Source organism: Ambystoma mexicanum, chromosome 7q (genome assembly GCF_040938575.1).
Source record: "Ambystoma mexicanum isolate Mex_15411 chromosome 7q, UKY_AmexF1_1, whole genome shotgun sequence".
Classification (NCBI taxonomy): domain Eukaryota; kingdom Metazoa; phylum Chordata; class Amphibia; order Caudata; family Ambystomatidae; genus Ambystoma; species Ambystoma mexicanum.
In genome coordinates, this window is record NC_090941.1 from 1081902355 (window position 1) to 1081928042 (window position 25688).

The following is a 25688-nucleotide window of genomic DNA, read 5'->3' on the forward strand; positions in this document are numbered from 1 at the left end:
ATGTATTTCCCTGCAGTACTTCCCCAGTCACGCTTATTTTTTCAAGCGTTTTTCCCCATTCCGCGTGTTACGCCCCGTGTCCTGCCCCCTTTTGGTCCGTGCGCTGACGTTGTGCGCTATCACTGTGCGCATCGCGCACGGCGTTCAGGATTTTGGAATGACGTGTGCGCCTGTGTGCGCCACGCAAGGATTTGCTGCACATCCCGTAGTAAATACGAGCAGGCACTTCCATGAATCGCACGTGTGCGCGTGCGCTTGCTTTTTCACACTTGCGCCATCTTGCGCCAAGATTTTCGGCACACATTTCTTCCGTGAATCGACCCCTGAGTCTTTGAGATAGTGTTTCAGTGCACAGCAATTCTTCCTTAGCCCAAGAATGGGTGAGTGCCATGCAAGAGTCACAGTCAAGGCATACTTTGCTGGCCTCTGATATTTTAAATAATTTAGACTTGACTTCACGCCTTGAATGTGATAGGTCTTCAGTGCTTTATTGCACAGGACTTCAGTGTGAGGGCATCATAAATAGGAAATACAGGCATGACAATTGCTGTTTTATTGCTTGAGTTTCAATGTTGCATGTCTTGGAATATTGTTAACGCCACTCAGTCCTGTGGATTAACTACAGGAATACAAGTGGCAACACGGTGGTGAAAGCCACCATTTTTCAACTGAGTCCTCAATGTGGGATTTATTTTAAGTTACTGTGGTAATTCTGCTGTGGTTATTTCTAGGGTTTTTGGTTTACCTCCAGATTTGTTGCTGTATGCACATCATCCACCTCACCCCCTGAAATTCTTAATAAAACAGTTTGGTGGTAACAGAATTACTGCCACTTTGCTGCAACATTTTACCAAAGCAATGTAGATGGAGTGATGCCCAGCGTATGGATCACGAGGAAATTAGGTGAAAATAAAAATATTAATATGCAAAATATATGCCATGAATTAAACCCCCCTCAGGTTTGGCAGCATTTTAAGATGTGCATGAAAGAAAATAATGAGTGCCCTTGTTTGGGTAGATCAAAGAAAAAATTAAAATGAATATTCATTACCTGAAGCCCCACAGCCAAAGGGAGGAGAAAGATCCTTTAAATAGGCGCTCGCTGAGAGCTCAGTTTATGTTTGAGCTTCTTTGAGAACTCACAAACAGTAGACACATAGAGTAAAGCAACAACTTGAATACGTGAAAATGGCATCAAGTTCAGCCTGGATGGAGCTCTATCAGAATAATTATGACCCAGCAAGTGGGTTGTCAACATACTATGCCGAAGACTCTAACTTCGCAGATGATTCCACTAGGCAGGTGTTAACATTTCTCGTCTCGGTCTGTTCTTCAGGTAAGTGCAGCAGAGTTACTTTACTTTACACTTAGCTTCCAAGCCATATTTTATTCAATCTAAACTTCATTAGGAAAGATCTTTTACAATATGGGCATATATTTAAACTTTTCACTTATTACAAATGGCAAAAAGATAAAAGCAGCCAAAGCATCTGCTTTAGTTCAAAAAGGGGGGGGGCTGAAGCTGCCTGCTGAGAACATGAATGGAAGTGTCTACAAGAATGTTGCAGTCCCAACTGCACTGTGACCTTCACAAACACTTATTTCTCTAGGGAGGGGCCTGTCAACCTTTAGTTTCACAAATTCAAAAGGACGGTCCCTTGTCGTCACTTTGGTAGACTGTCTCATCCTCGTGCAAGGGGAGGCGCATTTCCTATATTTTCTGACTGTGCCTCAAGCCAGCAAGATATTCTCTGTTTTCGGTCACTGTTTTCTTTTTCAGTGCTCCTGATTCCCCAAAATGGTCCCCTCTGATGGGGATTTCTTCATCTCCAACTCCAGAAAGTATGAAATGGACTTAGTTTTCCCTGTGTCTGACTCATTGATTGAAGAACGAATTGTCCCCTTCCACCTTTTACTGATGTCATGGGGTTGGGTGGTTCAGACACAATTCAATGTCACGGTGGAACCTTTGGAGCCATCATTGATTTACCTTTTTTGTACAAGATGATTTTCACACGTTGCATATTAGTCTGAGCTAAGGGGTGGTGCATGCACAGCATTATGAGAGTCCTATTATCTCCTGTGCATGAAGTGAGAGGCAGGTTAGAGGCAAGGGAACATTTTAGCTAGCAGGCAGGTGAGTGGTAGGTTGAGACAGTAACTCAGAGGTGTGGAGGTAGGCTTTTAGTTTGGTTTGAACAAATCCTTGTGGACTGTTTCTCGGATGTTCAGGGGAAGAGTATTCCATGCAAATTGAGCAAGAAGAGAGAACAAGCAGAAGCGAGAGGAAGCAGAGGGAGGGTGAGGAGGCACAAGGGTAGTCAAGGAGGCAGAGCATGGATTAGGAGAAGGCTCATAGTGTTGGATAGAGGAGGATGGATATACAATGATGCCTTAATGTGGAGAGATTTGTGAACCAGGAGAAGACATTTAAATCTTGCCCTATTTTGCATCATGAGCCATCCAGCGTGGTGACGGTACGAGGAAGTAGTTGTGAAGTAAGGGAGTTCAAAGGGAATCCTGGTAGCGAAGTTAATGATCTTCTAGAGAGGACAGAAAACATAGCTGGGGAGAGCAAAGAGGCTGTTGGCACAGTAGTCCAGTTTAGCGAAGATAAGAGTGGTTAAGAGATCCTCGGCTGTGTTGAAAGGAAGGAGGTGCCTGATTTTCCTAATATTTAGGAGGTTGGGGAAAGCTGCTGTTCAAATTTCAGAGATGAAAGTAGAGAAGGTGTGAGATGGGCCATAGATGACGCTGATGTTTCTAGCTGAAGAAGAGTAGCAGAGAGTGTCAGGTGGGAACTGGATAGGCAGAGGAAGAGATGAGAGAGAGAGCTTTTGGCAGGGAAGTAGAGCACCTCTGTTTTGGTATAGTTTAATATCAGTGTGTTTGAAGCCATCTTATATTCATTGGCCAAGGCACAGTTGGACATTTTGATAGAGAGATTAAAGGACAGTTCATGAAAAGAGATCTGATTGTCATCCACGAAAAGTTGGCAGGAGATTAGTGTCCCAAGAGCAGAAACGTAGATTGTGAAGTGGAGCGGACTCAAGATTGAACCCTGTACAACACAAATAGTTAACTGTGTGAGTTGAGAGGGATTATTCTCCCAGGAGAGAGAGGATTGGCTTGGTGCAAGGTAGGATTCAGTCCAGGCAAGGGCTTGATCACAAATCCCAAGAAGAAATAGAGTATCAAGGAGATCAGAGTGATCAACTGTGTTAAAGGCAGCACTAAGGTCAACAAGAATTAGGATAGAGGATAGGTTTGAGTACTTAGCAGAGGCAAACAAGTTGGTTTGAAGGTAGATTTGAGTGCATAGCAGAGGCAATGAAGTTGGACACATTCAATGTGCCTGGGTATTGGTTTGGGAGCAGAGCCCATGACATCACTTAATCTGAGGGCTTTGAAAAGCCAACTCTCCCAACTAATGTGCAGCAAATATCCAAGAGTGAATGAAAGGAGGGGTGGGCGGCCTCTCTTTTAAAGGCAAATGACCACCCATAATTGGACGGCAGCCAACCTGTCTTAAGGGTTCCAATCCCTGGCTACATGGCATTTGCCTTCTGGAATTATACCTAAAGTGCTTTGTGCTGCAGGAAGAGGAGAGGACAGGAAGGCGACAGTGGGGCAGAGAGAATCAAGATGTATACACTAACCCACCCCTTTCCATTGTCCAAAGTATCAAAGGTCATTTAGTTGTGCAACCCACTCGTGTGATGCCGCTGCTTTTGTGAAAATTGTGCCCTTGATACCTGTTCCCAGTACAGCTTCCTGATGAGTGGCTGTCACACTGGAGAGAGGTATGACCCTACCTCACAATGGGTCAAAGTAGGAAACCCTGAGTGCTACATTCCTGCGGGGAGCAGCAGAGAGAGCCTGGTTGGGGGAATACAGAGCTGGGTTGGTCCCAGATTGTTGACACATAGATGATTCCAGATTGATGTGGCTGTAATAAGTATGGGAAATACATCCTGTAGCATTCTGGTCCAAGCGGAATCAGAAGGTTGACGGTGGAATGAGAATGTGAGGGTGGAAAGGGAGTCATGGTTGACAAGGCAAAGAGAGTGGCCACAGGTAGAGTCTGGTGGGGCACACAGGAAAATACTAATAAACGCTTGGAATTTACCTCGGTCCAGCAACATCATTTCACTGGCGACAAGCTGCGGAGATGCTGGTGGCCCCATCAAGTAGCCAGTTGCTTTGTTGGACATAGATCGTGTCACAGATTTTCTTCATGCTGTTTCCAGTGAGGCAAGTTGAGATTCTGAGTGCCCATCTGAGTGAAAGTGCCCAGGGTTAGGATAGAGCGGGCACGGACCTCGCGGGTGGCTCATGCACAGCCTAGTGTGACATTTGAGTCAGAGTGCGAGTGAGGACTACGGTTGGATAAGAGGGGCATGCCTGGGTTAGAGGAAAGGATATCCAAAGGTGCCATAAATGTGCCAGGAAGCCAATGGCCATGATGACGGTTGAAGGGAAGGACATGGAGATGGGGATAGGCTCTGGTGTCAAGTATATGATGATTTCTAAGAAAATGTTTGAGAGTTGTTTGGGTGGAAGGATTGAGTTGAACAAAGTTACATTAATCCCATAACATATGGACGGAAGTACATGGAACTGGTGGGTTGGTTTTGGGAAACCTTGGAATTCAAGGATCGAACGGCCAAAGGAAAAGTATGTTTCCTAGAAAGGGGCAGTTGGTCCCATCAGAAAAGACTCAGCATCAAATTGGACCCCAATGTCGAGGAAACAGTATACTCAGTGGAAGGGAAATGGTTGAATGTAGAGGTTTGTTGTGTACAACATCATCTGTTCAGGGATGAGTTGGGTGGATGCGGAATTATACGCATGAGATCAGGTTGCACATGAAGTAAGGAATGTTCCTTTAAACTTGAGGAATGAACTGAAGACTCAGTTGGAGACCGGTTGCAAGGAGATTCCAGTGGGACCTCATGGAAAACACTAATACCTCGGTCTAGCAGCATCATTTCACATCCAACATAACCTAACGCAGGTATCATTGTGAATGAACTCTGTGAAACACAGTCAAATTTGACAAATCATAAGGAAACTTATTGCTGAAAGAACTATGTACAAATACTATGCTGATAACTAAGTCACATATACTCATTCCACATATTCCTTCAAATATATGGGTCTGTGATATTCCCTTTTGCGACGCTGCACCTTGGGAATATCCCCAACCTCATCCCTTTACAACACATCTGTCTGTGAATTTCTCACACCTACATTTCCTACTTCTGTAGCTCCATACTCCATGAAAACTCTTGACCACTAGGAAATGTTTAGGTCACAGCAAACCTCCAGTCCTCCTTCCTAGAGGAAGTTTGATGGGGACACAATCTCCAAATGAGAAAATGTTCGCCTTGGCAGCTTATCTCACATCGATGGCAGTTCCTCTGAGAGGGCCTATAGGTACACACCTGCAAACCCAGATGGGTGCAGTGGATCAGGCTAGTGCTGCCTTCAAGTATCCTGCAAGGAACAGATCTATTGTCACTTATGTCTTGGCAGTGTAGAGTAAACCTTTAACCTGATCAATACACAATAATCCAATTGGCAATAGGAGGGCATGCATTGCAAGAAAAATAAGTTTTATTACATGCAAATGCAGCCGGAGAGTTAGACATTGCCATAGAACTGAGCAAACAACTCGCTCACCATGCCCAGTAAAGTTATTTATATTCTCAAAAACCACCACTTTGCATATCAGATACACAATGTGTCCCACGTTCCACATTGGTCAACCTCTATATAAAGACCCTAAACATGACATATGTATTGCTACTTCATTGGCTACTTTCTAATCAAAAACGCACAATCCATAAAAATGACTTTATTATGTCATTAACATGTGCTACTCCACTATGTGATTGGTTTCTTCTAATCAGGTAGTACATTACAATTAGCTATTCATTTGACTGGTCAAGGCAACTCAGACAGTGTTTGATGTCCAACTCCCTTAGACACCCCCTCAGTAAAACATTGGCTCCTTGATGAGACCAGGCCCATCTGCAACCCAAAAGAGTCTCTTTGACTTCATAAATACACTGGTTGGCAACTCTTAATGTTATTTAACCTTTTTTTTGGATTAAAGCAAAGTACTGCCTGAAGTTCACATAGAATGGCCACTGCACATTGGGGGGCAGTGTAGCAAGACCTATATATACTACTTCAACATAGCCTGGTTGATTTGCCCTGTTCTCGCCAGATTTGACCTTGCAGGTGTCTAGCTAATCCAGCACACACAACTCACACTACTTAAAATGTATCTTGTCCTTGGCTCCTGCGAGCTGCTTTTAGCTGTTCGTCACCCCTTGTGCTTATGGCAGTGCCTGGTCTGTTAGTGTCAACCATGACCATCGTCACACTCGCTGGGGGAAGGATAAATATGCCTAGTTTAGCAGAACCGTGCATCAACTTCAAATGCTTTCTTATTTTCTTTGTTGTTGAATGCTGCCCATCCATTGTAGCCTACTTCAAAATGGCTGCACCCTGGCTATCAACGCACACCCACCTTATGCAGCTACTATCTATTTTAAACTCTAATTAAGTATCTACTATTTGTCACTTATATTGGCCTGTTATTAGCTACCAAAAGTTTCCTAAATTAACAGTGTCTTCCATATGCATCACCCCACACCCTGCTCAGCTGTGACCTTCTTGACCCCCACTGTGTCTACCTTCTACTCTGTGAAAGTGTTGCTGCTCTGCCTTTCAGCGTACAATACTCCTTTTAATAACAAGTGAGCTGGCATAGCTAAACTAAAATGGCAATTACTTCTTAAAAAACACTTTGCACTCCTGACTAATAAAATGTGTTCAGTCTAAACCTCTTTCCTCGGTTGGGACATTGGCCATGCATCCCAACAGCAGTGACCTCTCCCTAGAATATACATCCTATGGATAGCTCAGCTGCATCTTTCATTCAGATAGTGGTAGGTAGCCAGGAACAAGATCTCCTTGTCGCCATCGATAGTAAAATATGCAGACACATGAAGTACTCATGCAAGAGCCAAATAAAGATAAGCAATTTGTCACAGGCTCTCCTATGATCCAAAACATCTGTTACAGGTGTACAAGGCCCTCAGGCATCCGAAGCAAAACACAACCCAAGTCCTGGCCTTACCGATAGTTGTAGATTTCTTTTTGTTGAATTTTCGGCTGCTCATCTGCCAAAGCCAACGTCCTGCAGTCCATAGACCAACCAGGCCTGTGGCCCTAAAGAAGGAGAAAATCTGAAAGGGAAGAAACCTCTGGAATGGCCTGGGCAAAGGTTGATGAAATGAGCCGGAATCTGGCGAATGGAGGAACAGGACACTGGAGGCGGGTACTGATGAATAGCAGAGCCGCAGACAGCTAGCAACGTAGCAAGTGCAAAGGCGGATGGAATCCACAGGCAGGTAAAAGAGGCAGGGACACAATTAGGAGAGGGACATGGCAAATCAGGAGGCAGCAAGAAGGAAACAAGAGGAAGCAAGAAAACAAGAAACAAGGAACTACCTAGATCTCACAAGAATAATGAACTACGGTGCAGTAACCCTGTGCGGAGTCACAAAGAAATACTGGTGTCCCAATATGGGCGATCGAAAGCGGAACTTCCCCCACTATGACTGGGGAACTACACCTAATGCACCACCATCTTGAAAGTGGTGTTGTGCCACGATCACACCAGTAGTCTGAATGCCACGCAGAGGTTAAGGACAAGAGCACCCGAGCTGACCTCAGTGACTCATCTGGCAAGTCGTGAAAATACAGGGCATTGCAGTCATCCTCAACCGACAATCCTGAAATCTTACTGGGAAGAGTGGAATGTCTCCCACACTAGTGTTCCCAAAATTGAATGCTGAGATTGGACCAAGAAGATAACGGAAAAGTGGTAACACATAATAAAGATTTTTAGAATAATACTATAGGGCCTATTTACAAGCAGGTTGTGGGGAAAAATTGATGGTAATTCCGATATCACCTCCCCATTTTTTGGCGGTAACATAATTACTGCTATTTTCCATGCACTGCCAAATTATACTTTTGGAGGTACTCCATAAATAGGGAATTGCCACCAATCTCCAACTCCACAAGCCCACATGGTGGTAATGACAATTGAATTCAACAGTAATTTGGAAAATGAATTACCACTAAACTTGAAATAAGGTCCTTAGCTCTATCTTAATCATAATACTAGAATAAAGTGAATTTTAAAACGTTGGAAAAAAAACTGAGGTGCTAATACCATTTGTAAACCAAGTTTCTAACTCATTCCACTCTCGTGAAGTCTGGATGAAAAAAAAGTGTAAAAAATACCTCTTGACTTTAATTCTGGCCTACCTATCGCTGACACCTATGTTAGTGCTACTTCCAGACAGACTATCTCTGACATTCTGATATCCACTTTTCTGTCCCCTCTCCAGCCCTATGGACCCCAATTTTACCTCTATCCGCTCACCTTTTTCTTATTCACCCATTATGGCAATAGATGGGAATTACTCTTGGCACACTTGTCAACCTCTAGGTGCATCATTAATATAAATGTCCATCACAATGGCACTGTCATGGCACAGTGATCTCAATAAAATCTTGTTATTTTTGACCGGTGCCTGCCGGCTCTCATTAACTTTTTACCTTCTCCTGCTACTCCTCCTTCCTCTCTCTCTGCACTTCCTTCTCCAGCTCTGATGGGTGTACCACGCCCCTGTACCCCTCCTCAGAAAACCTTTAAAGACGGTAACTGGCTTCACTTAGCCACTCTGTCAAACATTATTCTGCTTTCTGCTTCCTTCATGAAGAGTTTTATCTTGACATCCTCACTCTCACCAAGATGTGGTTCAATGCCAGCTCTGTCACTACTTTTGACTCCCTCCTCCATGATGGCTACAAGATCCTCTCCAAGCCCCAGCTCAACTGATCTGGGGATGAGTAGCCCTGATCTTCCCAAGTGGGACCCTGCTTCATTTTACCCACTCAGTCCTATTCCTTCTTTGACAGCTTTGTCTGCAAATGTGGTGTCTCTTTTCGTGTCTTGAAACACTTGTGTATAGGTGGGTTATAAATGCCATATCATATAATATAATACTCTCTCTCTCTTAACCTTGCCTCTATCTACGGGCCCCCAGCCCTCTTTTCCTCTCGAAATGGGCTGACTTTACATCCTCTCTCCTAACTTCTACCTTTAAACCCCTCCTCCTTGGAGACTTCAACATCCACCTTGACTTCACTGTCTCTGCCTCCACACACTTCTGTGATCACTGTACCTCTCTCTCCCTCACTACTCTTCCTTCCGGCCCTACCCACTCTGCCAGAGCCACTCTGGTAGCCTTCACCTCCGCTAATCTTCTGATCTCCAACTCTCTCACTACCCTCTCTCATGGTCTAACCACTCCCTCCTCTTTTCCTACCTGGGACCTCTTGGGCCTCTAAGTGAGCCAACCCAAGCACTGCCAGCCTCCTTCATGGTTATCTGACCAATGAAACAAGTGTCAGTTGCTGCCTTTGTCTCCACTTTCATTGCCCTCCTACTCCTGCAATTGGCACTCCCACTGACTCTCTGTCCTTGATAATCTTCACCTTGCTATCTCTAACACTCTTGACATTCTTGCCCCTGTCATGAGGATCCATCTGAAACCTGCCTCCAAGCATAACATTTGGTACGAATCCAATCTAGCCGCATTGAAACGTAAGTGCACAGTTGCTGAATGGAAGTGGTAGTCCTCGCGCTCATCCTCTGACAAACTGGCCTGTTGCCTTCTCCAAAGGCAATACCATCTCTCCATCCACTCCAAAAGAGGGACCACATACAGGCCTGCACCTATGGAGCCACTAGCATGGCTCAACTCTTCAAAATCTGCAAGGAACTAGCTAATCCTTCTGCAGTCTCTACCTCGCCTCTTCCTTCACAGGCCCTCTCTACTGTGTTGGCTGCCCATTATACCTGTAAAACTCCGGCCATCCTGACCTCTCGCTTTTCCCCCTCTTTTACTCCTCTCCCTGCCACCTTGGCTCCCCTTGCTTCTCTTCCACCCCCACTCACTCTCTCCTCCTTATCACATATCACAGCAGATGAGGCTGCTAGGGTTGTTTGATCAATGAAGGTTCATCCAGACAGACATCTCCCTGTTCTTCCAGAACCATTAAGAACAACATCTCATCTCTCGCTCTGGCTCCTGATGACTTCTTTAACCACTCCTTAGTCTATGGCCCTTCCCCCCTCTCTCAAGCACTCCCTTGTGCACCCCTTCTAAAAAATCCTTCAGCTGACCCATCTTCTCCTGCCAACTACTGTTTTATCTCTACTACCCACTTTCTTACGGAACTTCTGAAGACGTTGTTATTTCCCCAACTGACTCATCACACTGAACTTGTTGGTTTCTTGCATTACTACCAATCTGGATTTTGAGCATCCAGAGGCACATAAACTGCTTTCCTGAACACCCATGAAAAACTGCTTGCAAATCTTGACTAACTCTCTTGCTGTTCTCATTGGGCCTCATCACGAGTTTGGCGGTAACCGTTAAATCCGGTGGTAGCGCTGTTACCGACGGATTTAAGGGTCCGCCAAATCAGGGCTTCAGCGGATTTCTCCCCAGCTCTGAGCGGGGGGGAAAGCCACCGAAAATGTGTGTTCATACTGCCGGCGGGAAATCCACCGGTGGTATGAGTGCGAAATGTCCTCATTGAGCCCAATGGGGAATGGGGCATTCCCGAATGGGCTCAATGGGGAATGGGGATTTCCAAATCCGCCAAACCCATGATCGGCGCTAATAGCACCGGTGGGTTTGGCGGTAGGGCAGGTAGCGCTGGTGCTATTAGCGCCAGCGTTACTGCCCAACTCGTGATGAGGCCCATTCTCCTTGATCTCTCTTCTGCCATTGACACGGTCAACAACTCTATCCTCATAGAACGGCTTCCAGATACCCTTGGCATCTCAGACCGGGCACTGCATTGGCTGACCTCCTTCCTCATTGGCCGTCCTTCCCATGTGCACCTGGGTCCCTTCTCCTCTACACTACTCTGTCTACATGTGGTGTTCCCCGGGGCTCTATCCTTTTGGCTTGGCTTTTCAACATCTGTCTTGCACCGCTCGCTCACCTGATCTCTGCCTTCTCAACTCATTTCCAGTGTAAGATGATACACAACTCTTCTTCAATCTCTGTCATCTTCTTCCTCCTCCATCATTCCTGTTTGCCTGTCTGCTCTCTAGTCTTGGTGTGCCATCAATGATCTCTGTCTTTATGCCAGTAAGACAGATATTCTTCCTACCAGGTCACCTGTTCCCTGTTTCACTCTAAAATATGGTCCCTCTCTATGGGCTCCCCTCCTTCTCCCTCTTTTGAGGCCAGAAACCATGGGGTCATCATCAACTCCTCTCTCTCTTTTACGACTCAAATCTTTGACCTTGCCAAGAAAACCCACTTTCAACTTTACCTCCTCGGAGGCATTCTCTCTTTCCTCACCTTCCCACAGAAGATCACTATCTCTAGAGCTTTGGTCCTCTCCAGGCTGGACTACGGCAACAACATCTTCCTTAACCTTCCTCTTTTCTTCCTTCGTCCCCTTCAACTGATCCAGAATAGGGCTGCATGACTTATCCTTGTCCTTAAGCCCAGGGACCATATCTCTCCAGCTCTAACATATCTCCACTGGGTCCCAGTGGTTGTAAGGATCATATTCAAGACCCTATGCATCATCCACAAGCCTTTTTGGGGGCTGTGGTGCAAACTATCTGCAGCTCCCTCTTACTAAATACTCTCCTTCCTGATTGCCTTAGTCTTTGACTATGTTGCCATTTCTTGGTAACTGTTTAACAGTGCACAATGTATCATCCAGTACTGTGCACTGGGGTCCCTTTTTGTTTTATGGCCCTAGACTCCTTCAAAGGATTTTTTGGTGACTGTACAAGTGTGCCTGGAACGAGCTGGTGGCAGCAGTTACTTTTAATAATGTTTTACTTCTTTTTACTGAGTTAAACCGCGTTTACAGCATTTGACTCAAGACTGTGGCCAGGCCCGAGAAAGTCTTTTGTTCTGTCCCAGGGCCATTTTGCTCCTTGCCTCCACCCAGGTTGAGTAACCCGTGTTTTCATTGTTCTGACTGTCACGTATGTGTGCCCAGGAAGAGGGTTGGGACTATTTAGTCCCAATCCACACTGCTGGTGCCAGGATGTCTGGAGTGCCAGAATGACTGAGACCACTGTGGGCTGTGATTGGTCCATGTCTGGGATGTGTGCAACAGAGAACATCTTCTATTGGAAGTTGTCGCAAATCTACTCTTGTACATGAGAAGGGGCCCTGAAGCCATTCCAGGTCCAATACATGTGTTCTCACTAAACTACAGAAGGAGCCAAGTCTCCTACATGAAGAAAGTGACTTGAGAAATAGCCGGACACACTTTGGAAGGCTTTGGCACCCTTAACCGTCTGCTGTTCCGTCAGACCCTGCTTTCTTGTGCGATCAAGAAGGCCTGCTAAGGCGTTTGACCCCTTAGTAGTAGTGGGTACAACTACTCTCTGTGCCCCTGCTTATCCACTGAACGTACCCCTTCGGAAGTGTTCCTGGGCCATCCATTGAACTGTCCAGCTCTACCTCAGGGTAACCCACAGCACCGCCGCTGCCTGGAGTACAGACCCGATACTTGGGACATTACTTGCTTGTAGTCCTGTGCATTCTCCTGCCAAATATCACAGGCCTAGCTGCTCTGGGTCCAGAATTAGGAGCGTGCATCCATGATTCCTGTGTCACTACCTGGTGGAGTCAGTCACTATAGTTCCCCTTCTGTTCTGCTCTCCTTTACTCTGAAGCCAACTCTATTGGTATTTTCTCCATACCTCCTTCGGAAGCTGAGAAAAGGCAACTGTCCTGTCACGGACACAAGTTCTCCACTGCAGCCGCTGAGAGCTTGAGCAACGCGAAACCGCAGGACTCGAACCTACTAGCGACCTTGACTAAACTGGCAAAGTTTGGTCCGGACTGTGCTGATGGTCGGTGAGTACTTGCATAACTAACTGGTGGCCCCCTGGCACAGCCAAGTATTTTTACGGATGGGTATCCCTTGAAAGAACTCGAAGTTGGCTGGTTTAGCCTGTGCTCCCTAGCTATTCTCACTACTTGAATACTGCTTTGCCGCCAAGGGCAGGGCTAACTCAAATAGTGAGAACTTATTCTTCATTGCCTGAAGCCCCTTTCTGACTTGCTACAGCCCTATAAGAAGACCCCCTTTTTGTTTCAGCTGCTTGATCGTGCATTTTTTTTATGCACAACTGCACTGTTGTGCACAAGGCTCCCCTCTTCTTAGGGTTGGATTCAAATGTTAGGGAACAAACTCTGAAGGATTACCTATTGCCATTTGTATACTAAACTTAACGCTTTCTTTGCGGGTTGTGGTTTTAGCTTATATCTAAATCGCACTAGGAAATGTAATCTATATATACTGTATAGCTTAAGGATTTGAGTGATATCTGTTTTTCTCATTGCTAAAGTTACTTGTGTCTATTTGGTCTGGCTGACAAATGTATAGATATTTTTCATATACACTCGTCTAAGACTAATTTGTGGTTTGTTGCTGTGTGTGCTCATGGTGGGTTTCCGATCACTCTCACCCCTCCTGACACTTAGTCTTGACCTACTGCCAAACTACCAAGACTGGTCTGGCTTGTCCAGAAGGTTATCCTGTTTCACTAAACCGAGGGTGGCCTCCTAAAATTCTACCCACCAGGTCACAGTCTGCCCGAAACTGATCATCTGATATTCATTGCAGCTGCTGCTGTCTTTCCCCACCCTTGCAAAACTAGTTTCTCAGTCACACAGAGTTCAATTGCCCAACCCAGGTTTTCAGTCAGTACAATTCTTAACTTATCAGAGAACTCTGTGGCAAAACAGATTTGTATATTCATGCTGCCCTAGAGACTCCCATGTATGTGTACCTATACATGTATGTTTTGGACCACCGCATGCCCTCAAACTAATTTTCCAATTGCAAATCTCCTACCTCTCATGAACATGTAGAGCTCCTCACTGCCTGGTTGTTAAGCACTATGTGGCCTGAAACACCTATATTAAGTTTATATTGTATCAGCTGCTTTGACATTCATCATGCTTTGCACATGCAATTTGAAAATGTATGAACTAAAACCCATATATAACAACGAGGACCGTTTTGGGATTGCCTACTGTGGGTTACCCAGTTCAGTGTTCACACTTAAGAAACACACAGTTTCTTTGTTAGAGTAAAAGTTTTGAAAGAGCAACGTGGCTCTAACTAAACTTACAAGCGTATGTGAATGCACTGTGCCGTGCTAAAAAACACACGTTGGACCACAATGGATCATGTGTTTGACGCTTTCTAGATGAACAGAAACAGAATTTTAATGGATTTTCTCTATTAAGCGGGTGCATAATGTTAAAACAAGGAAAAAGAAGAATGGTGGAATATTGTTCAATCAATTTCTCAATTTTTCTCTCTCAATATGTTCGTTAAAAAACAGGGAATCCACAGAGTTGTTGTATTGGGGATTCAAAAGCCAAATGCACTGACTCCAGGTAGTCTTGTTGTACTCTTGGGTCAGGTCATTTTATAGCTGACAGGTTTCTGCGGTGAAGAGTGGTTGAACCACATTCATCAGGGCTTAGAATATGGGCCGGTGAGTAAAAGCCCTCTTCATTACTGTTGCAGCGTTGTCTGCATTAATAATGTTCCACTACCTGTGAGGGTGACAGGAGGGGAGGTGGAGAAGAGAAACAGGGGAAACACCCAGATTACAATCTATGGTGTGGTCATTACATAACACATTGCACACATAGCAAAGGATGGAAGGGGAATCTTACCCTATCCATGTTGCTGTTTGCGCACAGAGGGGTAACAGGCGGCTTGAGACCTAGGTGCCAAGAGACAGTGTTTAATGTCATCATGTTTTGTGCATAAACACAATAGCTTCGATGCATGCTAGTATCTATGTCATTTTGAGAAACCAGAGATTGCAGTTAAATACACTGCTGGAGTGGCTGCCGATGGCGTGCCCACTCCTATATGCAAGTACACTTCGGGGGCGGGATCCGATCCAGCGGACCCATCTGCGCACTCATCTCGAACGAGCAAGGGCTGTCTCCCGCTGGTTGGGGACAACACCTGCTGGGTCAGCATGGGCGTTCTCAAGGGCTTACCTGCTGCTTGAGATGGGTCAGGCGGGCCGCACACGAAAGGATCTCGACGCTGCGGCTTGTCAGACCCTTCTGTTTATTGTTGCCATGGCGCCAGGGTACGTCAACGTGTGTGTTCCCAAATTGGCCGCCCCAGATGGAACAACGGTCCACCATTTTGGGGTCAGGCCGAATTCGGATTACATACCGCCGCCATGTGTACAAAGTTGCTCATGGGGGTGTGTATGGAACGCCTCATATGACGTGGGCCAGAAGTGACAGTAAGTAGCATCATCTAGCTACAAATTAGTGTGTAGAGGGGATCACAAGTCTGGCAGCATGAAAGGAGTGAATTACTTTACACAAGACATCTAGCACATAAATGTATAAACAATATATGAGTATGTGAACAACAAAGTAGAGTGAACACATCTCCTTGTTCATAGTGTAGCCAAAGTTTGCCAACTTGTTGACTCATTCAAGCCAGTTTTGTCAGTTTTTAAATTAAAAATCCAAAGTTGCTCTCTTCTGAAGAGGATGTCATGGATGTTGCCGCCCCTCGCTGGTACTTTTATCTTCTCAATGATTGACCATGTGAAGTCCATTGGATTGTGATTTAGTTCGAGGAAATGTGTCACCATCGGGGCAGTGGTTTTTGCAGTTCGTATACAGGACCTATGTTCAGCGAGGTGTGTTCTGATAGGTCTCATGGTCATGCCACCATATCATTTATTGCATGGACAGTTGCTGCTGTTACAGTTTGTCAAGTTCTTTTGTGTCCATGGGATATGCCAACCGATGTCTATACTGGTTGATCTGCTGGTGCTGGAGCATGCGCTACATGACTCACATGGTGTGTGGCCAGTAGCAGGATTCTGGCCCCACAGGGTATTGAGTTTCGGTTCGATGTCCTTGTAGGAGTGCACCAAGGAGTCTCTCAAATTTGTACGTCTTTTTATGGTAAATCTGGGGGTGTCCAGGCATGAGTCGCCAACATTCAATATAGGCCAAAGTTTTAAAACTTCCTTCTTGATTTTGTTTGTCAAAGGTGAGAAACTGAGCACAGCCGTGATTTGGTTGTCTGATTCTTTTTGCTTGGCGTGATGTTCCAGGGTTTGTTCTCTGGGAATGTTCATAGCTCTTTTTCGGGCTTGTTTAACTAGACGTTTTGGATAGCCCCTCCATCTCAATTTGGTGGCCAAAGCTGAATATTGGCGGTTGTAGTCTGTCAGTTGTGAGCAGTTCCTTCGATATCTGAGGAACTGTCCAAATGGTAGATTCTTTTTGAGATTGGCCGGATGGTAACTCTTGTATGTGAGTAATGAGTTTCTGTCTGTGGGTTTGTTGAAGACAGTGCTCATGATGGTCTCATTCCTGACCTCCAATGTTAGGTCAAGGAAATGCACTGTGTTTCTGCTGTGGGTTTCAGTGAATCTCAAGAAAGGATTTTGATTATAAAGCCACACCATACCTAAAACCCAAACAATACTTAAAATAACTCATATCTCATTTACATTAGCTACACTGGATTCATACTAAATTGCCACATTATGTCAGCATCGCTGTCACCCCAGCCACCAATATGGCGCACACAATTCACACTTCTCTTTACCCTTGGGACCCTTATCATCTACCCTAACATTCTCCCCTTTAGTTAAAACATTAACGAACAAACCAATTTCCAGATCATCAATCTCACCTTCTCAGGGAATTAAGCCTTAAAGCCATCTCTCATACTAGTCCCCTCACACCCATGTTACACTGCTGGACAATCCCAATTCGCCCTTCCACCAATTCTGAAATCTACCCGTTGTTCTACATATTCACCCCAGCCTGGTGGAGGACACACCACTACTCCTGTATTTATTTCAGAATCAGTTTGAGTACCCATGTGAGATGGAATGGCAGTGGCCCTATCCTTAGACAGGGTCATGAACATCATAGCAGCGTCTCTAGGAATTTGGGTAGAGCAGCTCTGTAGACATAGCTGACAAGAACAAAAGATAATTAAAAAAAGAAAAAATAGAATTCTCATAGTAAGACTCATCCATGAAGGTACCCAATAAAAAAGAGAGTTAAAAAAAGAGTAATCAGCAATTCCTGCCTCCCTTTTCATGGCACCCCTCAGGTTGTGCAATGCGGCAATCGTTCGGGCTAGAGTTCCATTGTCCAAATCATTGGGAGATGGGTATGTGCAAAATGTACTCCCGATCTTCTGGCAAACACCACCCTCCATAGCCGTTAGGAGGTCGAGGATATACCGATTCTGCAATGCTACAAGCCTCAAGGCCGTGAGTTCTTCTTTAATTGCACTAAATGCTGATTCAGAAATCATAAATTCATAAATAATAATTCCTAGCAAACAATTTGTAACCACTTTGAGTTCGCTATGGTTTGTACGCAACGGGCCAAAAGGGAAGTAAAAAAAAATACTATCCGGGTAAATAGCCAACATTGTTCAGGAATGTTCATAAGAGCCTCAGTGGATGCTTATGAGATGTAGTTTGATCTTCTCGATCATTTCAAGGAGCCGTTTCTATGAAAGTCTGTAAAGTACCTGAATTGTCCAGATCTGATGGCACAAGGGATGCAAGGGCATGGAGGACAAATGGGGCACAAATGTAGACTCAGATTTTAAATTTACGAATGTCAGGTGGCTCTGGGGAACTGGATCTTAACAGGTTTCTCTGACTCCTTGAGCCATGTTAAAAGGTTCACATACCTTTTCCATACACTTCCACATACTTGGTTTATTTGTGCCACCACTTCTTCAGGAAGTCCCACCAATCCTCCTGCTCTGCAAATCGTCACCCCTTGCTCCACTTTATTGTTCACGATAATTAGTCCTTCTAGATTGAACTGTACTCTTTGCATGCAATGGACATACTTCTGTTCTTCCCATTCTGATAGTAAACATTCTTGTTTGACTGGAAGGGTAGAAACTGCTACAGATTGCCCCTGAAACTGCCGTCGGACACTGCACAAGGCTAGGTTCACTAGACACTGTACCTCTGCTACCTCTACCTCATCAGGAACAAATATTCTAGGGACGCCAGAAGCAAGGGGGATAAGAGAAAATACAACAGGACTCTGTCACCCTCTCTCACTCCCCACCTTCTTCATAAAATGATACCACAAATGATTTTTTGACGCTGTGTGCGTCATTTACTGTTTCTAAATGTATATCTGTTAGGTAAGAATTGGTGCAGACACACTGGGTGAAACTACACAAGACTTATCTGCTTGGCATTACGTAACCCACATTTTGGTATAGGTCTGTACAACACACATTGGTAGTGTGACTGAGAAGCCCGGCTTATCTCAAGAGGGGTAAATGTGAGCTGTAGAGCTGTACAAATGAAAACCGTAAATACAAGTAGCCAAGTAACACTTACACTCAAGGTTTCAGTTATAAATAGTTATTTATTTAACATCAGTTTTAAATAAGCATTCTTTAAAAAGACAAAGGATTGTAACAATACAAATAAACTTTGAAATTACTTTTCAGAATCAAGAACTTTTAAGGCCTTCCGCAAGGCCTTAAAAATCAACCTCTTCATTTAAGACCCTGTCATTCTAGGTTTTGGACTTCTGCTGTTGCACCTTGTATAGGATAATTTCTGTGTTGCCTCCTGTTACCTAGACTAGATTATTAGTAACCAACTGTAACGTCCTATGTGTATCCTCTGTAACCATGCAAATGTAGTTAAATTTACTCTTTGGGGCCGCTTACTGTAACCCTCAAGCAAGCCTTCTTAAAATGTCCTTATAGCGCCTCGTTGCCTGTGGGCTGTAGTGCGCTTTACAAATGCTAAAATAAATAAAAAATAAATAAGAAAGCCAGTGAATAATCTTTGGATATGCTCAATACATTTCTCCTACACCCTGAGGTGACTTCAATCACAAGGATAGCATTTGCATTCATATATCACACCAATATACTTTGTAGGTTCTGAGTTGCAGGAAGGAAGGGTTAAAGAAATAAAAAGGTTAGGACAGTTTCTCAGACAATGTGAGGACATCTGAATCCTCCAATGAAGTCTAGATATGCCTTTCCCAGCAGTAACAGTGTTTAACAAGCCGCAGCCTATGGGGGATAAGCAATACCAAAGTCAATGGATTTAGAGGAGTACCTTCAGGGAGCCAGGGCAGCAAAAGTCATGTGTACAGAGCCTACAGTTCTGATGCACTTCTTAAATAAAGGTTTGGCACAAAGTTATAGAGTTCAGAAAAATCACTTGTGGGGACACAAGCTGCTAAAACTGTGCAAAGGGAGATGAAATCAACTCAGAAAGTAAGCAGGTGCAAGTCTCAAGTGAGACAGCACGACTTAAGGTAAGAAGGTAATTAACCCCAAGCCTGAAAAACTACCTTTGGTTGGAAGAAAAGGGGCCAGCTGGATTCCATCTTGATTTGGCTATGCAGAACCTGGTTCCTGAGCCTCAGTCGTGGGGACGAGAGGGAGGACATCTGGAGGGCTCCTGCGGCAGTACTTGGGAAGGTTGTCAGCAGCTACAGGTTTTCTTCATTTCAGTGGCCCTTTGCGGTTTCAGCTCTTCACAAATAGCACTGCTGCAGAACGATGGACACCATTTGGACTTTCCTTGCTCCCTTAGTCCTGCACTGTGATGAGGGGTCTCTTAATTTCCCTCTTCTAGGGTGTCCTTAGGAGCTTTTGGCCAGATTTGCTCAGCGGCAGACATTGCACTCGACTATGGACACTCAATCCCTGGCATTGAGGTTCTGCAGCAACGGAGAAGCACAGCAAGTCCAGGATTACGCCAAAGTGGAGCTTCTCTCAGGGTAAGTTGGTCCCACTAACCCAGGGGGAGAAGTCATTCCGTCAGAGCTTCTCTGTTGAAGTAAAAAAGAAGATCAGCACAGCAGCAGGGCTTCACCAGGAAATTCATCGTCCAGGAGGTTTCAGCAGGCTTCTCCTCACAGTTTCTTCTTTGGATATTTCTTCCAGTGGTCGACTCTGCCTTTAGTTTCAAAACCCTTGCCTTTTAAGCAAGTTTTCCCATTCATGCACAGCATAGGCTGTCAATCACAGAGCAGGGTGGCTGTCCTTTCTGGACAGCCAGGTGGTCAATCAGAACTGATTTCAAGCAGGCACACCTAGAGACAAAGGACAGGGGAGTTTCGGAACCCTCCCTCACATCCTGCCCTCCCAGACACACTGGAGCCAGGGGCAGTTTTCAGGGTTGAACCCCGCCAAAAGCAAAACACACAAAGGGCTTAAATCTGTCTCAGTGACTTAAAGCTAAGAAGACCTCACAAATAGAAATTGGTGACAAAAGAAGACAGCGCTCATTTCGTCAAAATGGACATCCATGGGTCTTGTACTGCAGCTGAAGGTTCAGCCTGCGGTAGAAAAGTACAATGGTAGTAAAAATTAAACCACTGCCACCAGCCATTTAAAGGGTGGAGAAAATAGGATAAGGGTCTACTAAGTAACACCCCCAGTACTCCATATAAGATGGTGTATGCTGGACCTACAAAGAAAAAACGTAAGTAAGATCATTTTCACCTTACTGGTCTTGGGAAATGCAGTTCACCCAAGAAAAGGTATTTAAACCTCAAGGGGAATCCAAAGGATTTCTCATTGTCACTCGACTGAAGGTGCTGTGTGTCAGTATACGAATAGCAGATGCCTATGGAGATTGTTGACTCCAAAAACTGTGAAAACATAAAATCCAAAACAGGGAAATATACATGAGGGAATGAGAAAAAGGTCCCACTCACTCAAGAGTTAAATTTAAAAAGTCCAAACTCCAGCAAAAGACATGGGGGTCTCTAAGGTGTAAGGAATTTAGCACATAAATGAAAATTATCCCTAACAACATCATCATTAGTTACAAAATCTATTTCAAGGTCTTGCTGTGCTCTTAATAATTGTTCTGCCATATCCATATTACTTGATACCTCAGACCTATTTACATTCCTACTATTGAGAACATGTACCACAAAATCAAGAGAGAAATAGATCTACACATTCTCATGCACATTTTTAAATTCATTTTATTGTTTTACAGTCTGAATAACAATTCTCGATCTCTGAGCCCCTGCTCCCCCTTTCGATGGCATGAACTGCGTCTTCTTAGGGTAGCTCCTGCCTCAGGTGTCAGGGGAGGGACTGTGGTATCCCTTCCTATGTCATGGATGTGGATCCAGGTTTTGTTTCCCTCCACTTTGACGGCAGTCGGTGTAACAAAGACTACTCAATGAGGGCCATGGAAATGCTGTTAATTCCAGTGGCAAACAAAGGAATGCACCTAGATAGAGTCCCCAGGGAGTAACAATGGTGCTGTTTATCTTCTTGTTCCTTGCTGTCTTTTCCCGTTGCTTGCTGATGTGATGCTGTAACCTGAGAAGACACAATCCTAACACTCTTAGTCAAGACCTGAAGATATTCCACAAACTCTTCTCCATGAATGTATGCTGATTTATTTGCGTCTGAACCTGTGCGTGCGGGTGAGTGGTGTGTACAATCTACACCCTGGTATCACCTCATGCGGCCTGAGCTGGTGATCTTTCCCTGGCTTATTTCATATGATATGATATGATGTGGCATTTATAACGTGCCTGTACACAAGTGTTCCTAGGTGTGAGAAGACAAGAAGGGGGAAACAGAGGGAGAACAAAACAACAATCTTACTAGGCCTTGTGTCATTCAGATCGCACAAGTGTGGAAAAGAGGAAAGAGAAAAAGTGCCAAAGGGAATGTGGCGGGTGGAGGTAGAGAAGTGCAGATAAGCAAAAGTTCAGCTAGGGATGGCAAAGTGCAGGTAATCAGTAAGTGCAGCCAAGCAGCATCTCGTAAGTGCAGTAAGAAGGGACTGTCGGGTTACAGATACAGACCACAAGTGCTGGGCGATCCAAGAGGCAGTGTGAGGTGCAACTGGACAGTCAGGGACCTGGGCCCAAGTTCATAGAGTGGCTAGGTGAACAGTGCGTGGAGCAGACGGGTCATCAGCAGGGGAGAGGAAGAGAGAACGCGGAAGCAAAGAGGAAGCACCTGAGTTGCTTCCAGAACCGAGGGTGGTTCTGCTCAAGTTTGAGAGAGGAAGGGAGGCTGTTCCAGTGGGAGGCCCAGATGAAGAAAGAGATCTGCCCCCAACTCTCTGCTTGGAAAAGCGACTGACCCTCTAAGAGTTGTATGTGGATGAACGGAGAGCTCGAGAAGGGAGATGTTTAGGAAGAGAAAGTTGGAGGTAGTGTGGTCCCAGGCCCCAGAAAGCCTTGTGGACAATGCAGAGGGTCTTAAACTTGATCCTTGGTACCCCCGGGAGCCTATGAAGAGATGTAAGGGCTGGAGAGATATGATCCACAGGGTTGAGGCCAAGTACAAGTCTCGCAGTCCTGTTCTGAATAAATTGTAGAGGAACGGAGAGTAGAAGCAGGAAGATTTAGAAAGAGGCTCTTTCAGTAGTCCAGTCTAAGGAGGACCAGAGCTCTGGATAGAGTGAGCTTCTGGGGGAAAGTAACGAAAGGAAGAATAACTCTGAAGAAGTGCAGCTGATAGTTTAACTTCTTAGAGACATCGGAAGAAGAGAAGGAGAGGGTGGAGTCGAAGATGACCTAAGGTTCTTAGCCTCACAGGTAGCAGCAGGAAGAGGCGCCAGACTGGGCAGCCAAAGAGAGATAGGAAAGGAGGGAGTTGGTGTTCTGACGAGGAGGCTCTCTGTCTTACTGAAATTAAGGCAGAGATCATTGGCAATGCACCACTCCTAGATTGGGGACAGACAGTCAGGAATGAGAGAACGACTAGCGGTAGCTAAAGGAAGCATGAAGGAGAGCTGGGTTTCATCCGCATTACACTGAAGGTTGGAGTAAAGACCAGTGATGGGGTGTGCAAGAGGTGCCAGGAATTGGTTGAACAGCCAGGGCGAAAGGTAAGACCACTGGGGAACACCACAGGTAGAGAGAGTGAGATAGAAGGGAGGACCGTAGAGGGTTGATCAGTGATAAATGAGGTCAGCTAGGCTAGAGCCTGATCATTGATACCCAGGTTATTACAGAGGCAATTGAGCAGGATGGCAATGTTGACCGTATCAACAAACAGAAGAAAGATCAAGCAGAATGAGGACAGAAGGAAGGTTAGAATCAAGGTTAGAGAACAGGCCCTCACAGATTTTCAGGAGAGCAGTTTCTGTGCATCTGGCCACTCTGAAGCCAGACTGATGGTCATGGAGACAACCAACAGATTCAGTATGAATGTTAAGCTGTGAGATGGCCAGCTTTTCCAAGAGTTTGCCTAGGAAAGGAGTGATAGAAATTGGGCAATAGTTAGCCGGAGATGAGGGATCGGCACACGGATTCTTAAAGAGGGGGTGCACAAGGGAGTGCTTCAGGGGGGAGGGGAAGTTTCCAGTGGCAAAATAGTGATTGCAAAAATCAGCCAAGGCTAGAGCAAGGATGTCAATGTGGTCCTTGATGGTTCTGAAAGAAAAGGGAAGAACCTGTCTTGACAAGACATTCATAGATCAGATTTGCCTAGAAATGTTGTCTGGGGTGAAAATGGGCAAGGAAGAGAAGGGGGGAGGACAGGCTGCCACAGGAAGGCCAGGAGCAGAGGAGGAGGATTAAGATGAAGAGAGGATGGGCACGATGTCCTGTGATGAAATAAGAATCCAAGGCCATACAGATGGCCTGGGAGGGAACAGGAGAGGTAGAGACTACAGCAGGATTGGCCAGCTTCTTGTAGATTTTGAAGAGTTCGGCCGAGTTGTTGGATGCCGCAGAGACGCAGGCTTGGATGTGTGCTCTCTTCTAGATGAGGACAGAGATTCTGTACTGCCTTTGGAGCAGGCGGCAGGCCAGTTTGTCAGAGGGTGCGTCTGTTGCTCTCCACTTCCTCTACTCCACCCTGCACTTGCATTTAAGGGTGATGGGGTCGGCGTTGTACCAAGAGTTGCACTTGAATTTTGGCTTCAAGCAGATCCTCATAACAAGGGCAAGTTTATCAAGAGTGTCAGAGATAGAAAGATGAAGGTTGGAAAGGGCTTTGTCAGGGTGTGAGTCAGCCAAAGATGCAGAAGGAGGAGAGAAAGTAGTGGCAAAAGCCTCCACTGACACACGCTTCATGGGTCAGATGACTGAGAAGGTAGGTGGCAGTGCTGGGGTCAGCTTGGCCTGAGGGGTAGAGAGAGAGAGATTGGAGGAGAGGAGAAAATGATTACTTCAGGAGAGAGGAGTGGTGAGAGGTTTGGAGAGGGGAAGGTCTGAGGAGATCAGAACATCCAGGGTGTTCCCTGCAGAGTGAGTCAGGAAAGAGGGAAGAATAGAGTGAGAGAGAGTTGTACAGGTTGCGAAAGTGTCCGGCAGAAGGACAAGAAGTATCCAAGTGGATGTTAAGGTCTCTGAGGAGGAGAATTTGAGAGGTAGAGGTGAGGAGGAAGGAGGAGAGGTCTGCCAACTCAGAGAGGGAAAAGGCTACTTGCCGGTGGTCGGTAGGTAGTGGCCACCGTGAGAGAAAGACCAGGAGAGAGAGAGCCTGTAGAACAGGCATTCAAAGGAGGAGTAGTCCTGCATAGGAATGATAGGAGCAGGGATCCAATATGGGAAGGCTACACCCCCACTATAACAGTTGGTTCTAGGCATGGAGAGGATCTTGAAGCCATCAGGAAGGAGAGTGTTAAAGCTTTTGACAGAGCTGGCTGTGAACCATGTGTTGGCCAGACGGAGAACTTCCAGATCAAGTTCTTCCAGGAGATGGCAGATGTCAGGGGTGTTTGACAGCTGAGCGAGAGTTAAGAGTAGCAATGTGGATCAGATTTCCCCCTTTGAAGGGGGGGTACAGGTGGAGGGGTACAGGTCAGTGGTACACCCAGCAGAAGTGTTAAAGATGCCCGAGGATGGAGAGCAGAGGAAGGAGGAGAGGGCAAGGTAGCCAAGGCAGAGGAGAAAGGAGGAGAGGGCAAGGTAGCCAAAGAGGAGGAGGTGGATGCCAGAGGGATGGCAGATGAAGGACGCAGCAGGTATGCCAGAGCCATAGAGGTGGCAGAGGGTGGAGAAGGCAGAGAAGCCAGAGAGGGGAAAAAAGGGACATTAAGAGAAGAAATTAAGTTGATAAGGTGTGGGAAGCATCCATCAAAAAGGAGAAGGTTGGCCTAAGGGGCTTGGGCACAGACAGTGTCATTTAGGTAAACATTAATAATGGTCTTGGAGGCATGGAAGGGTGCCAGGAGGGCCTCCCATCGGGTGCCACCATTAATGGGTGAAGAGGAAAAAGGAGAGAAAACAGAGACCGCATAGGGGTCCATAGGCCTGGAGAGGGAACGACAAAGAGGATGTCATTAAGGGTCTGTCTGGAGGAAGCACTGGTGTATGTATCAGTGACCTTAACCTTGTTGTCCAGTGCTCCTTCTCCTATCAAGGTGCCTTTCCATGCATTTCTACTATTTGAAGCAAAGGGACTGCATTATATGGGACTGGCAATTGCAGCTGTTGGGACACCATTTCCATTTTTGGAGGTTATAAAAAGGGCAACTTTGCTGCTTCCTTTACTGCTCTGTCTGCAGCATCATTACCATG

The 25688-nt window shown here is 45.5% G+C and overlaps 1 protein-coding gene across 1 annotated transcript in view; it reads left to right on the plus strand.

The window, feature by feature from the left end:
• Positions 1-1131: 1131 nt before the first annotated feature.
• Positions 1132-25688, plus strand: part of LOC138527997 (indolethylamine N-methyltransferase-like) — a 178269-nt gene continuing 153712 nt past the window's right edge. The window contains exon 1 of the mRNA XM_069639420.1: positions 1132-1336. Within this exon, the coding sequence (XP_069495521.1) occupies positions 1189-1336 (148 nt within the window). The 5' untranslated portion in view covers positions 1132-1188. The remainder of the gene's footprint in view (positions 1337-25688) is intronic.